At 39.4% G+C, this 14802-nt stretch overlaps 2 protein-coding genes and 2 long non-coding RNA genes across 8 annotated transcripts in view; 1 reads left to right on the top strand and 3 right to left on the bottom strand.

Annotated features, from left to right (window-relative positions):
* Positions 1-549: 549 nt before the first annotated feature.
* Positions 550-8484, bottom strand: rpia (ribose 5-phosphate isomerase A (ribose 5-phosphate epimerase)). Of its 3 annotated transcripts, XM_026151616.2 has the most exons (10): positions 8379-8484; positions 8210-8282; positions 7261-7321; positions 6992-7047; positions 6815-6874; positions 6514-6578; positions 6365-6433; positions 3848-3989; positions 2476-2575; positions 550-2384 (listed from the first exon to the last, which is right to left on the bottom strand). In XM_026151616.2, exons 1-10 carry the CDS (start codon positions 8390-8392, stop codon positions 2287-2289), a joined length of 738 nt encoding a protein of 245 aa, XP_026007401.2. In that variant the 5' UTR covers positions 8393-8484; the 3' UTR covers positions 550-2286. The 3 variants fall into 3 exon arrangements, with proteins under 3 accessions (XP_026007401.2, XP_026007400.2, XP_080149913.1); XM_026151615.2 differs by having other exon boundaries at positions 8210-8430; XM_080293787.1 differs by lacking the exons at positions 6992-7047; positions 7261-7321 and having other exon boundaries at positions 8379-8480.
* LOC113011832 (uncharacterized) lies at positions 7603-9784 on the top strand. Its single transcript, XR_003270615.2, has 3 exons — positions 7603-7876; positions 8990-9198; positions 9429-9784. It is a non-coding gene; the product is annotated as an uncharacterized LOC113011832 (long non-coding RNA).
* On the bottom strand, positions 9537-10816 carry LOC145422417 (uncharacterized). Its single transcript, XR_013903702.1, has 2 exons — positions 10492-10816; positions 9537-10236 (listed from the first exon to the last, which is right to left on the bottom strand). It is a non-coding gene; the product is annotated as an uncharacterized LOC145422417 (long non-coding RNA).
* Positions 10817-14384: 3568 nt separating this feature from the next.
* Positions 14385-14802, bottom strand: part of slc4a11 (solute carrier family 4 member 11) — a 101584-nt gene continuing 101166 nt past the window's right edge. For all 3 annotated transcript variants that reach the window (XM_026151298.2, XM_026151300.2, XM_026151299.2), the window contains one exon: positions 14385-14532. In XM_026151298.2, the coding sequence (XP_026007083.1) occupies positions 14466-14532 (67 nt within the window). In that variant the 3' untranslated portion in view covers positions 14385-14465. The remainder of the gene's footprint in view (positions 14533-14802) is intronic.

Below are 14802 nucleotides of genomic sequence, written 5' to 3'. Positions count from 1 at the left end.
CTGCGCAGGATGACGAGAGCCCCCCTAGTCCCACCCATCCTCACTACATTCTAGAGCGGTACCATAGAGGGCATTTTGACCAGCTGCATCTATGTGTGGAGTGGCTGCTGCAGTACCTCTGATTGGAAGACTGAAGAGAGGCGAGGATGGTGGAAGAAAATCACTGAGGCTCGCCTTCCCTCCATTTAAGACACTGCACCCAAGCGCTGCTTGTTTCGAGGCACAGACATCATCACTGCATCCTCATCCCTCTTTCATGCTCTGTTGTCCCAACCCTCGCATGTTACAGGATTTCTGCTGCTATACAATTTTATATTTCACAATATTTCACCAACTGTAATGAAATTTTGTTCCTTGTATACCTGTTGTACAGTGACTGACAAGGTCAAAGTCAAATAATGTTCAGAAATCACACATTGGTACGGATATCATCTTAATATTTTAACTATTATTCAATTTGCTATTTTGTTAATAGCTTTAAATAAAGGGAAATAAGTGTCAACAAGTATGCTCACACTAAATCACAAAAAAATAAAACAAGACATTGAGTTATAATTTTGGTCCTGTATTGACAAAGAAATTAGAACCTTTGCAGCAAAAATAATAATAATCACAGTCAACTGGTAAAGAAAAGAATGGAGAAAAATACCATGCTGGTGCAAAAATATTCCAAACACATTCCCAGATCGCTTAACCTTTCATCTCCAGGCCACTTGAATTTGATTTATGAGACTGGAATAACATTAGAACAGGATCCGAGTGTGTGCACTTCACAGTGTTTTTTTTTTTTTAAACATATTTGCCAACTGACTGCATTTGCATGACTTGATCTTGAATTTCACAGCTCTGCCCATGTCCAGAGTCTCTCAGAGTTTTACATTGAAACAAACACATTCACAAAAATAAAACCACAGTGTAAGGCATAGTAAAGTCGAAGGAACGGCTGAATTTGAAAACCATAAGAACAACATGTGATGGCTGATGCAGGCAGAGACAGTAACTTGGCCACAAATATAACATAAGGGATCATTTCTTCAAGGGACAGACTCCATGCTATAAACTGAACTACGAAGATGCAGTTTCACCAACACTGACAACGCTTTTGTCTTAAACTAAAATATTTTAAAGGCATTCAACTATGAAAATGTATTAACTTTTGCTACTTGAATCATAAAGAACATTCTATTACTTTGGTATTACAAGACACAAAATGTACTCATGGTTCTAGTGAAACTTACATAATCTACAGCACGCCAAAGTTAAATAGCATGGCTGTCTACCATCATTACCTACTTCAAGTTATGTTAGTGGGAGGCGTTCAGTGTCCAGATGACTCGTGTAAAGGATAAGTAACGGTCATGCAGGTGACATACAGGCACAAAAAGAACAGAGACAGAGGAAGGAGATGTGTACGTGCATTAGTTTTGCTTTTTTCCTGGACAAACAGCGAGGCTGAGGACTTTAACCTTCAATGATTAGTCTAACTTTACAGGAGCAGTTGTGAAACCTCAGAGGAAACCACATATATTTCCCCAATCTGTCCTCATTCAGGACTGTTTTGTCATGTTAGGCTTCTTCAACAAGGAAACTTGCATTACACTCCACCTTTATATTGTGCATCTTTGTAACACATTACCAGAGGCTTCATAGCTGCACTAGATCATTTTATGCCTCTTGCGCTTAAATTGGGATATTCATTAGTAGTTCTTGCCATCCCTCCAAAAGCAGGGAGACTAGTGCTGACTGCTTACAGGGGTTTTTTTGGTTTTGTCGGCCTAGCAGATGTTTTGACATATAATTATGATATTTATTTTATTATTATTATTATTTTATTTTTTTAAATGTGCCTTTAAAAAGGTCTTCTTTTTTTAAATCTCAAGGCACTCCTTAATCTGGCTGTGCAGCACTGCAGTGGTTCACCTTAATACTTGAGAACCACAACTCTGCAGAGACTCTGTCAAACCTGCTAACTGCAGAAGAGCCAAAATTCCCAGTGTGACCGGGAAGACAAACTGGGGACATTACAGGCAAAGAAAGAAGATGCGACGCACTTGATTTTACTCATCAGGCACTTTAAAACTCTGAAGCACCACCAGCAGGATGAGAAAACCAAGTGATCTTCAGTGAGATCCTAGTGAGATGTGTGAAAACTGCCTTGCTTTGCAGGAGGTGCAGCTCAACCCAAACAGTAGGGCACCTGGAGGAAATCAAGACTATGGCACTTGTGGGAGCGGTGAGGTCATTCGGAAAGATGAGCAGAGAGAGATTGTGTTGATGGTGGAAAACTCAGTTGACCGCAGGATCTCGAACCTGCACGCTTCCGTCCTCCATGCCAAAGTAGGCCCTTTCGGCCATCCCTACGAAGAGCCCGGTCTCTACCACACCTGTAAGCACACAGAGACAGGCTGAGCACTCTGAACACTGATGGATGGACCAATATACTTACAACAACGAGACACGCCCCAAGCTCCTCACCTGGGATCATCTTGATTGCAGTGTTCACTTCCTTCCAGTTCTGAGCATGCTCAAACTTCCAGTCCAGGATGAAGTTGCTATTATCAGTGACCACGGGACCCTGAAAGCCACAAATACATAACCCAGTCACTCCAGCAAAGTATGGGAACACACGCAAAGCTTGTTATCTCAGGCGCTGGAAATATAATTGTTCTCCTTAGCAGTTTACAAAACGCGAGTGTGGTCTGCCACATGTAATTACTAAGTGATCGTGTGCGATTATAAAGGAAGTTTTAATTAAATAACAGCATGTCTGATCGTCAAGGATCTGTGAGTAAACAAACTGTCCCACTCATTAGCACTCAAAACAGTTTCCAGGCTCAACAGCATAAAAAAGGAAAAACAAAAAAAAGAGAAAAAAAAAAGCAATGAAAACATTAAGAGCTGGAATAATAAACAGAGGCTCCCGTCTCTCGCTGGATGTTGTTCATTTGAAAGAACAGAGTAGGAGGCAAATCATTAAAGTCTGCAGAGTGTTAATGAGGCAGTTACGGCGCCTGTGTAGGCGGCTTTGCCCTCCGCTTTCAGTGTAAACTTTCCTCAGTTTCACACAGTTGTCACAAGCCTCTAACGAAGCCGACTCACGAGGCCACGCAGTTAGTTAATTGCACTGGATTGACACTACAGGCACTGCAGCCAATGAGCTGGTCCACAGCAGCACTAAGTCTTCCTCAAAGTTACTCAAAAACCGTTTAACTATGTGCTCCTCGCTTCACCAAGTTCAGTAAACGACTTATAGAAAAATGTAAAGTCCCGGTTATTGTTTGTGGGTTCAACTCCTTCATGTGAAGCCCAGTGTAATGCTTCACTGTCACTGATGAGGCAGTATCACCATCCATCATCACATCCTTCAATTTGGACACACTTAAAGATAAAAATACTAGTAGGTAGGATAAGTGAAATGAGATGATCAGAGGGTAAAATCACCTTTTACACTGAGGCCAGCTACACAGGCAACATCAGGCTGATATACACGGCAGCATTTTTGATTCTGTTTTATGGGAAGGGTTAAAATGTTGCTAATAAAAGTAGAAAATGGGGCTCAGTGACTGCGGTGTAGCACCTATGGAAGTCTGGTCGGGACAAACAACAGTCCCCAGAAGCAAACAAAGGCTATTAACCAATATGCTGCCACTGAAATGTCTCTTTTATGCACAGCCTATGGCTAAATTTAAACTTAAATTCTTTTTTAACTGTTGATTAACGCTAAAAGTTCAATGGTAAGTTTGAGAACCACTGAATGAAAATCCAGGAGGAAAACCAAAGCAAAGCTGTGAGCAATGAAACAGAGGTGCAGCTGAGATGTCACAGATGTTAGAGTCAGTCCACTTACTGCTTTGCTGACAGCCATTCTTAAGTTAGCCTCGCCTCCAAAACGCTTGGCTATTGTTCTGGAGACGGGAACATGCGCCATGGGGATAACCTCAACGGGAACTCCTTTCTTCCACTGTTGGCCCAGAGCTTTGGAGTCCTTCCTGGAGTTGTGGAGAAAGGGAACGAGTCAAATCTGGACGAATGATCCTCACATAGATACAGATCAGTCTAAAACCTGTTTTTATTTTAGTAAAAGAAAATGAATACAAATATTTAATACTTAAAGTGTCTTATTTGGTACCCGATGTGGCTGTGATAGCTGATGTGGCAGCAGCGAGTGTCAGTTTACTTAGAATGAAAGGACACATTTCCATCACTGGTTCAAAGCTGTGGTAAAACTGGTGCTGTCTTGGAATTACAAGCACTCGTACACGGTAACGCTACAAAGACACTTTCCTATCATATTGAACCGTCTGCCAAAACATAACGATTAATGACACCTCAACAGATCTCTGAATTCTACGATATTTTAATAAACAGTAGGATTACATGGTTCCTGAGGCCAAAGTCACCTGGATTTAAACTTGTCCAAAGATTTTTAATAGATTCAAGTTAAATTTGCAAACATGGGTTTCCACACCACTCACCTGCCTGGCAGGGTGGCCAGACCCCATCACCCTAAAAAGCCCAAGTGTGCACCTTTAATTATACCCAGATAGTCAAGATCTTCATATGAATAATTTTTCATGTCCTGTACATCCTAAAGGTCGGGTCAGGTTTATATGGTGGATGTTTGGAATCATGCACAGGTTAAGTCCAGTGCAGTTCATTTTTTCTGTTGTAACAGAGTAATTTAATCAACCCTGGTTTTAAAAAAAGTACACTGCTGAGCAATGTTCCCTCTAATTTTTCATGTGTCTGAGCGAACACACAAACTCCCTGAGCGGTCCCTTGGACCCCTGTGAGCAACAGCAGACGTGTGCACTGTGGTCACGCCAGCATCGAATCCATCCAAGTTACACGGTTTATTAAAATAATCAAATTACAGCATTTACATTTATGTTAGACTACTTTATCCCACTTACAATGAAAATAAAAATCTTGTTCATGATCTGTGTAGTATGTTAACACTATTAGATAGATAGATATAGATATATCTATCTATATCAAACTGACTTGTATTACGAGTCTGTGGTCTGGGAGAGAGTCTGTAACTCTCTCTCTGCAAAATGCAGTATATAATGACCAATGTTGGGCAATTAATTATGTAGTTACTTCTTCAAAAAAGTAACTGAGTTTTGCAAACAAAGTTTTTGCAGCTGTTTACCTAAAAATGCAGCCAAGGCGTTTTTTAAATAAACATTTCAAACTATTTACAGAACAATCAGCTGTTCTGCATCAAATTTGATGCCACACAAATTATTTGTGCCACTCCAAAAAATAATTTCTGTCCACTAAGAGATAAAGGAGAACAACAGCCTGATACCTGCAGGCCTGACAACAGGAGCTGTATCACTGCTGTAACACCTGTAACACTCAGCAGTCGCCTCATTGTTCTGACACACACAACAAAACTAGTGACTACACTACACACTAACTACACAAGATTTGCGCTAAATGTCGGAAATCTCTCACATCTCAAAACACACCATCACTCCTAAAACTTCCCCCTTCCTAAACAACTAAATGCAATGTTGCCATGTCATTTTTTGATTGGTCGACATGGTACATTTTTCCACCAATAGGAAAAGGTGGGGTTTTTTTGCTCATAGGCTTTCGAGCGTTTTCCTTATAAAACGCAGTTTTTAACCATTTCCTCCCGCAGTAAATAGAAACAACGATAGTATTCAGGAAGAAAACCAAACATTGCATATATATTTATCATAACTCTGGTTTTACGTGGCCGATCAACACAATTCAAAAACTGGTATAAAGTCCACACTTTTTCCCGTCAGTTGTTCCGTCCGTCCTGCTCACATCTCCAATGGTTGTACACGTTGTCATTAACGTGGCTTCACTCCACATCAGCCGCTTTGCTAACTAAAACACCGGTGTCGGCACATAAGGACGCTGTCATAGCCTGTCAACCACGTTGATTAGCTGCGTATATACGAATGTGAATCGCATCATTAGCTGGACTATGGGATAAGGTGGCATCTTCTAATCCCATACGGGAGCAGCCAGTCACTTATTGACTTACACTGCAAAACAGAGTTGTTAACGTATTAATTTTAATTTCAATTAAGCGTAGATTTTTTTTTTCCTGTGCACAACGCAGATTTTCTGTGCACAAAGAGCGTGCCAGCAGTGCGCAATTGCGCATGCGTGCAGCTTAGAGGGAACATTGCTGCTGAACTACCCGCTTTCATTTCCTTATATTTTGCTAAGAAAATGGAAACATACAACATTCAAAACAGCATGTCAACACAGCCTTAACTCTTAGGCAAGATAGGCCATGTTTAAAAGCTCACTACACCTCTGAATGACCACACCACACTTTCTCTAACATCTGACATTTAGGTTCACTGATACACACCTGTAATCGGCAATTACAACAAAATGTTTAGCACAGCCGGCTACAATCTTCTCCTGAGTCAGGCAGCCACTGGTGAAGAAGAAGAAGAGGATGAATGAGAGAAAACACGACAGATGCTGCTTGCAATCAGACATCTGTACTGTACTCACCCTCCACCTTTTATCAGCGTGAGGTCTTTGTCCACTTCATCTGCTCCGTCAATTGCCACGTCCAGCTGCAAAAGCAAAGGCGGTGATTTTTTATGCAAGCAGACCACTGAGCACAGATACCGGTATATACAAAAGAAACTCCTGAACCATTCCCTAAATGTAGAAAATGCTATAGTCAGCTCTCCCAATCATGTTTTATTTATTTGGTTGGGCTTTGCCCCCTTTTTATTTTTATTGATAGTAAGTAGAGATAGACAGGAAATCAGGGCTTTCAGATTGATTTCCAATGAGCTCATCATACCTCGGGGTGCCTGTCCAGATCTGACAGAGTGAGGCCATGCTGTAGAATCAGCTGACGAGCCTGTGGGACAAAAAACAAAAGAAAAGCACAGAGGAAAGAAAAACACAGTTTTAAGTAAGGGGAAATGATGTTTCAAAGCCATATTGCTCCACACTGTTGTGAAATATGCAAACCAACCTGGAAGGAGGTGGGAACACAAACAATATTGAGTTTCTCCTGACGCACTCTCTCAGCTAGAAGAGAGAGGGATAAAACACAAGGGCCATTAGTGCTTCTATTTTATGAATTCTAATAAAGACCCAAATGGTGCTGCATTTAGGAATTTGCTTGTGTTGTTAAGACAGAAAAAAAAACTGCGCTCTGTGTCACAACTGGAGCAGAGCTTCAAATCTTCCTGTAGAGCTCAAAGTTGGTGTATTATCTTCTGACGTACAGGTTTCCCTCACCTAATCTATCCACAGCGTAGACGATAGTTGACCCGCTGCCCACACCAACAACCTGATTATTCTAGAAAAACACAAATAAAGTCAAACAAATGCAGTGAGGCTAAATATCCTGAGGATGTGTGGAGAAAAACAAACAACATCAAAAGATGCATAAGGGTTTAAATGACTGCAATCATAATAGCAATGATCATATCATGAATCTACTTTGTTAGGACTGCTGAGTGTTTAATTCATGTATTGGCATACTAAAAATGACTAAAACACAAGATACCAAGATTTTAGGTTTCAGCAGGTAGAAAGCTCTCTCCTGTCTCATCTAAGCCCCTCCCACTAGAAGAGCCTGGACACGTGCTTCAGACCTGCTGGTTTGGGCTCTTCTGTTCAACCCAACGTGCAGACAGCTCACTTCTTAAGCAGACTTGTTTGCTCTGTATTGCTCAGCAGCGTTTTGCTTCATGAGATTGACTTTCTAAACCCTGAACACAGAGGCGATCGGAGGTGCAGGAGTGTACATACAAATCGTAATTGCACAACAGTAAAAGGTTATTATGGACGCCCCTCATCATCATCATCATCGGCCCAAATGGATACCGGAGAGACTTTAATGTGACATTTGGTGAGCGGTCATGCCGTGTTAAATCAGCAGTGTACGGCTCTGTCAAATACAGCGACCGCTTAGCTAGCGGCTTACTATGTGTTGCAACATGTAACATGCACTGCTTAATGCTAAGCAAAGTTAGCTAGCTAACTCAGCTAATTCGCTTCCAAACCGTGCAAGTTAGATAACGGTAACAAATCACTAAGCTGGTCTTCTAGCTGTATATTTAGCCAACTTTACTAGCACGCTGTTATCTAAACACGCAGATAAGACTATATACTGCTGTTTCAAATCCTGTTAATAGTAAGCGACAAACTAGCAGAGAGTGAACGGTAACAGAACCTGCTGTACCTGAATGTGGTTATCCACGGCGGCGTAAGCAGCTAGCTTCTTCGCCTCCTCTGCCATGTTAGCTGCAGACTGACTGAAAAGACACACGTGCTTATAGTTATTGGGAACCGCCAGCCTCCGGGATGCTAGATACACAAATCCAGCTGCGTGTTTCTTGAAGGAGACCCACCCCTGAAGTGTCATGACCCGGCCCACAAGACACGGAGACAGACAGGTCCACCAAAGACAGCGCCGCGGACAGCTTTCCCCTCAAACAACATAGATCTGCAGTATAAGTCATAAACCCCGCCTCCTCCGTGTTAGTGGATAAAATACAAATTTCTCCTCGAACTTTTGTTTAGCAAATATTCTTTCTTTGATTATCAATATTTATCATCATTTATATTCAAGGGGTCTCCTTTCCCATAAGTTTGATTCTAATTACTGCTATAATGCTTTTAAATTGGGGTGCAACGTCATCATATCAGCTTTGACTGGCAGCTGCAATCACGGTGAAACTTGTGAAAACCTCTGTGTATATATATATATATATATATATATATATATATATATATATATATATATATACACATATATATATATATATATACACATATATATATATATATGTATATGTATATATATAATATACATGTATATTTACAGAGTTTGTTTCAAATATTCAGGTTAAAAAAACGAATCTGAATTCATGTTAATGGTCACAAAGTTATATGTGCAGCACTCTGGACAGCTTACATCCTTTAAGAGAAATAATTTGTAGCATTATTATTTGTTTTTCAGTACTCAGGCAGCAGCTTTAACATTGCTGTATGTCAGTGACCACAATGCAGGAGCAGACTGAACCAGGACTACAAACTAAAAACTGCATTTCGTTGCCCTGTACCTGTGACATGTGCAATGACAATAAAGTTGAATTCTATTCTATTCTAAACCTGCTCCATCTTCTCATCTCTGGAGATTTCCATTTACAAAGCACCAACAACTCAAAGGTAAATATTATATTGGAAAATCTGTTTATATATGTTGTTTATATAGTATGTATGGTATATAAGGCTTTGGCCTTTTTTAATAAGCAGCTCGTATGTCAGCAGAACTGTAGAACTGAAAGAATGCAAGAGTAGAACTCTGTGAGGACCAAGAAGGATCAGCTTTATTTCATATTTGAGAGATAAACTTTATATTTCAGTTTGTGATGATTCTGTTCTCTTCGTGATTACAGGAGCTCCCCTCAGACTCAGACCTCTGTACCACCCAGTGAAAGCAGACAGATATCCAACATGTTCATGTTAACTCCAGAATTAACTGATAAAAAAAAACAGTACAAAGGTTAAAGTACCACATGTGCTGTCAGTGAAAGCTGCAGCTGTTTTATTGATAAAGTTAAAGACAAAAAGTCAAAAGGATTAATCACCCATGTAACCGTGTGTGTCACTACATATCAGCAGTTTGGTGTTTCAGAAAGCTGCTGATCTGAGACCTGCAGAGGTTCTATTTTAAACACTGAATGCACTCAGACACAGGAAGAGCACATGAGATTTTCTCTGACACAATTAAATAAAACCTGATGACTAAAAACTAGTGATCTGGAATTCTTTCACTGTGTTTTTTTTGCCAATAGTGTGTTATTTACCACAAAATAATTCAGAGTCATTCATACCAGTGACCAGAGAGGATAATATATATATATATTTATTTCTACAAGACTGAATATAATATCTTTATGTAAGAGTTCAGTCCAAGTATTTATAACATTAAACAAACCAAAGGTCTCTTCTGGAGTGGGCCTACAGTGGAGTTCTGAAGATTTCTCTGTAAGGGAGCTGGTGGTGAAGATCATGAGGTCCTCCTTGATCCCTGCGATGAACTTCATTTCTTCTGATGTTTCTGAAATGATGCCTCTCTCAGTGGGTCAACAGAACATCTGGATTTCTCCAAACCTCTAGACCCAGGAAACCCAGCTTGGTCCTGATGGTCTCTCTCACCAGTTTCTCCCATGGTGGGTGTAGCTGGTAATAATTATGTGGACTCTATTATTAAATAAAAAGAACAAATTACAATACACTACTGAAACCTTCTGCTGCTGTTGTTACCAGGCTGTAGAGTGCTCTGAAGATTTAAACAGTTTTAGATCCATTACATTCACAGTCTTCTGTTAAAATCTCAATGGACAGCATTACATTTTTGATATTAACAGTAACTCTGGGTCTCTGTGGAGTATGCAGCTGATGTCATCTGTTAAAAAATGGATAACAAAAACTAAGGAATCATTCAAAAATACAGACTTTGCGGTCACGTCCAGCGGGTGTGTGGGTGGGAGCGTGACGCAGTCGCTCCACCTCAAGTCACTCCTCCGCACTCTGGCTCCAAAAGCGCAATATGGCAGCTTCCACGAGGGGAATATTTTGGCTTCATTTTTGCACCATGGGAGAAAGTGCTGTCGCGTCGTCCATCGTTTATACAGTCAGAGCTCCGCACCATGCAGCCCAGAGCGGCAGAGCGACTTAACTGATTTAACGCGACTCTGTCCGCGTACCTTTAATAACCTCACAGAGCTGATCACCTGCACTGCCAGGTTTCTTATGACTTAAGAGATCTGCGGTCATCTGCGCAGGTGCAGTGCAACAGAGACGATGTTATACTCTAAAAATTGATATTTTTTTCTGCCTATACATCAGTTCGAGATAAATATTTATTAAAACACGTAATTACTCATTCAGTAATTATGGTACCAATACACACAGGATCCCCTTTCAGTGAAGTTGGGAATATAAAAACAGTCCTGAAGGCGGCGCTGTAAATACATCTACTGGTTAAAGAGCGGTTGAAGCGTTTTATCCCCATGCGAGGATGAATGTCAGTAACATTGATAATAGCGCTTACACCGAGGTTTGTTTCAATGGAAGGATGATACTTAAAGCACCAACAATGCCTATTAATTCCCCACAGAGCAGGAAATTTATAGGTGAAATAACAGATAACTTAAAATTTTTGGAAACGTGTTAAGATACATAAAAATCTCTCTCTGCAATTTATAAATATAGGAGTGGGTTTTTATTTTTATTAAAACAAGATTGTGACAAAAAAAAAAAATAGAAACATAAGTAGAAATAGATGCATGTTTGCAGCATGGAGCTGTATTTCACACACGGTCCTACAGCTGCATTACTTGGCACAACCCAGAAGTTATTTTGAGTCGATTACCTTCTTACTTCCACAGCAGATTAGCATACTGAAAATACACTGCATTCTTTATGTAACCATGTGGCACATAATGTCTTGACCTTTTGTAATATCCTCTAAATGAACAAGGCTGCTGAGGGGAACGTTTTGTCCTGGTAGTGGCCGTAGATAAATGGTCAAGGTGGTCAATAACATTAGAAGGAACCTTTGTCTAAAGGGCACTAATATAAATATCAAACATTACGACAATCTGATCACCAATTCACAGTGAGCACAAGCACACACTTATTTACATCACTACTACTTTTTATTTGGCAAACAGCTTGAGATAATCTCTCTTTTTCAGCGTAGAGTGTGTGTGTGTGTGTGTGTATGTGTATATATATATACACACACACACACACACACACACACACACTATAGTAAACCAACACATTCTGTTTTGATAACCATTTTTTCTCATTTTACATCTTACAGCTTACAAATATAGCTGATCTTTTTGACAAAATTACAGATTCTGTTTGACACCTAAATTAGTATGCTATATAAAAATCCACACATCATACATTCATGATTAGAAAAAGTAGGCTATATGAAATCAGAAAAGAGGGGTGGTTAACCTAAACAAAACATCACAGTACGCAATTTCAAACAAATCCAATTAGGAGGAAGGGGAAGTCAAGGTTTCACAAACTGAGTAGTATCTTTCATCCCAAATCCAATATCAAGTCCTCTGAGAGAAGTTTGCTGCTATTCCAAAATGATCAGTACAGTGAGGATATCAAGGAACAACAACAGTACTGTCACATAAGAAGAAGAATCAGTAAATCTCAGTCCAAAGTTAGAAACTAATACCTTGCGTTGGATTATAATGGATAGTTAATAAAAACTAAACTTTGCATTGCAAACTGTACATATTCCTTCATACCTCACAATCTCATCCTGCTTTCACCAGTGCTGTCTTAAGGCTTAGTCCAAGGATTATGCAAATGCTTGCAGGCTTTTATGCCTTGCTATCTCAGCATGAGACATCCATCTGCTTAAATTGGACATCTTTCTCACATCTGTAAGACAAAGTTGAACAGAAGTGCGGGAGCTGCCATTTGGATATTGGGAAAGCAACAAAATCTGCCACTGTGGATGCCTCTTTGACAGGCAAATATATATATATTTATTTATTTTTTCCTCTTGATGTGTAACGTAATCAAATCAGCGCAGAGCAGCGTTTGTACCATGAGGATGGACTGAAAAGGTGCTGTTGTAAAAATACAGCTGGCCTGTCATTGCTTCAGTGATGGGTCCGCCTTTGCTGATTCACCCCAATATCACTGGTGAAGTTCTGCTTTATACACAGTATTGCTAAATATTGAGCATTGCATTCGTTTTAATGAGAAGTTACTGTTTGACTTGCTACTTTTTTTTCTCATGTAGGATACATGTCCATTGGCATCACATTGTATTAAAAACCCAGGTGACATGCTTTAAGCAAATCAGTGCTTAGAATCTTTTTTTTCTTTTTGAGCTGTAGATAACAATATTAATCTCTCCAGACACCTGGATTATTACATGACAACATCTGCAAGCACTGATCTAATCATAACATCTAAATAGAAAACAAGACTGGGTTATTCTAAAACTCATTTTTGAACACTTGATCACAGGAAAAAAAATGCATTTTGTTCAGTCCAAAGCTCTCAGATGCTTTGTTTTGTTTTTTTTAACCTGACTTTACTAGCAATGCACCAGAACTGTGACATGGAACTGGAAGGGACTTTGATATGTAAACTGTGGGAGAGTCATATGTGAGACACATTCGGAATACAACATTTGGTATCTGTGGGATGAAAAAGAGCAAAAAGAGAACAACAGGTCAGGGCAAACACACAAAATGATCATTCTCCACTTGACAAACGGTCATCATGATAAATAAATAATCCTAGATTTGAACAATAATAAGTTTTATATACTGCCATAATATATTCTAATATATTCATAATTTCATAAAGACTTTACTATATGATTTGGTTTGTGCTGTCTTTCTAAATAATTACACATAATATATACCCGTGGAATGTATTTTTTAAAATTCATCTGAGCACTTAAATTCCACCTTAAAAATTCGGTTTTCTAAGACCCGGCAGAAAGCTAGATGATGGCGCACACACGCACACACAGACGCACACGCACACACACCTTAATGAATACTAACGTTTTTGGAATGACTTAGAATCAAAACATGTAAGGACGCACGTGTCCTACATAGATAAAAGGGAGGATCACAGCTAAAAGGTGTAGGAATGTGAAGGTTTTAACACTGCACAATGATTAAGGTAAAGATTTTCTTTACAGTGGCCTAAACGCGGTATTACTTTCATGTAAGTGGTCCATGGAAAAGATTTTCAATACTTAACACAGTGTACAGATGGCAAACCTCCCTGTATGGCAGTGTAAAAACACAATGTGAGTGCAAAGTGTCAAAAATAGATAATGTTCATACTGACATTGTGCCATTACACCTTTCTAATTAATACGCAATTTCCACTGGCAGCAGTTTTATTACTTGAGCAGTATTAGTGAATACTTGAAGCAGTTGCCCACAGGTTAAAACACAGATGTACACACTGCAGTAGGATATTGTAAAGTGTTACCATAGAAAAGTAAAAGGTGTGAATGGAGAAGATGGAGGTATATGGCACTGAACAATCTGAGAGGGTCAAACAGAAGTGAAACAGGGAGTTCTGGATGGTCCCGTTTTATGTTTCATTTTTTTTCCTCCTTCCTTTTTTTCGGTAGAATTTCCCCTTCAGAGAGATGCTGTCCATTTAATGTTTGGAAAATATTTCCCACGACTCTCGTCCCTCTTCACATGACTTGCCACTTTTCCAGTGTTTCACCTAAAAGAATGTTCTTATCGGATACAAAAATCAAAACAGTCGATATATATTTCCTTTTTGCTTTCCATACAGTTTTGCATTGAAAAATATGTTTTTGTTAATTTTCTTTTTTTTCTTTTTTTTTTTTTTTTGTTTAAATTCCAGATGTCTTTATGTGGATCCAGAGCTTATTCCATCTGTAGCTACATGTGTTGGGCATCCATTATGTCCAAGTATTTGGCCTCAATGATATGAGGGAGCACGTTGTTCCTAAACACAGAGCACAGATAATTCATGTCAGTTGGTGCTTGTTAGAGCAGAAAGAAAGCATAAGAAGAAAATAAACCCCAAAGTGTCTGATTTTACCAGATAAAACTGACCGCCTTCTTATCAGTGCTACCAGTGATCAAGAGCGCATTTCTACAGTGGCTAATTTACGAGCCCCCAAACTTTAAAAGATGCACTTTATGGTTTCAGGATATTATTATTTTATACACATTTACCTTCATGGTGATTAAGTGTCAACATTTGCACTATAAA

The sequence above is a fragment of the Astatotilapia calliptera genome, chromosome 19 (genome assembly GCF_964374335.1).
Source record: "Astatotilapia calliptera chromosome 19, fAstCal68.1, whole genome shotgun sequence".
Taxonomy (NCBI): domain Eukaryota; kingdom Metazoa; phylum Chordata; class Actinopteri; order Cichliformes; family Cichlidae; genus Astatotilapia; species Astatotilapia calliptera.
The sequence above is the reverse complement of the archived record's forward strand: the minus strand, read 5'-3'. Positions and strand labels throughout refer to the sequence as shown.

Coding starts and splice junctions, on each gene's coding strand:
- rpia (XM_026151615.2), bottom strand. CDS start 8,392: ATGACACTTCAGGGGTGGGTCTCCTTCAAGAAACACGCAGCTGGATTT. Junction 3,990..6,364: donor GTTGTAATTGCCGATTACAG/GTGTGTATCAGT, acceptor CCACAACTCCAG/GAAGGACTCCAAAGCTCTGG. Junction 2,576..3,847: donor GAATGGCTGTCAGCAAAGCA/GTAAGTGGACTG, acceptor TGTGGCTTTCAG/GGTCCCGTGGTCACTGATAA.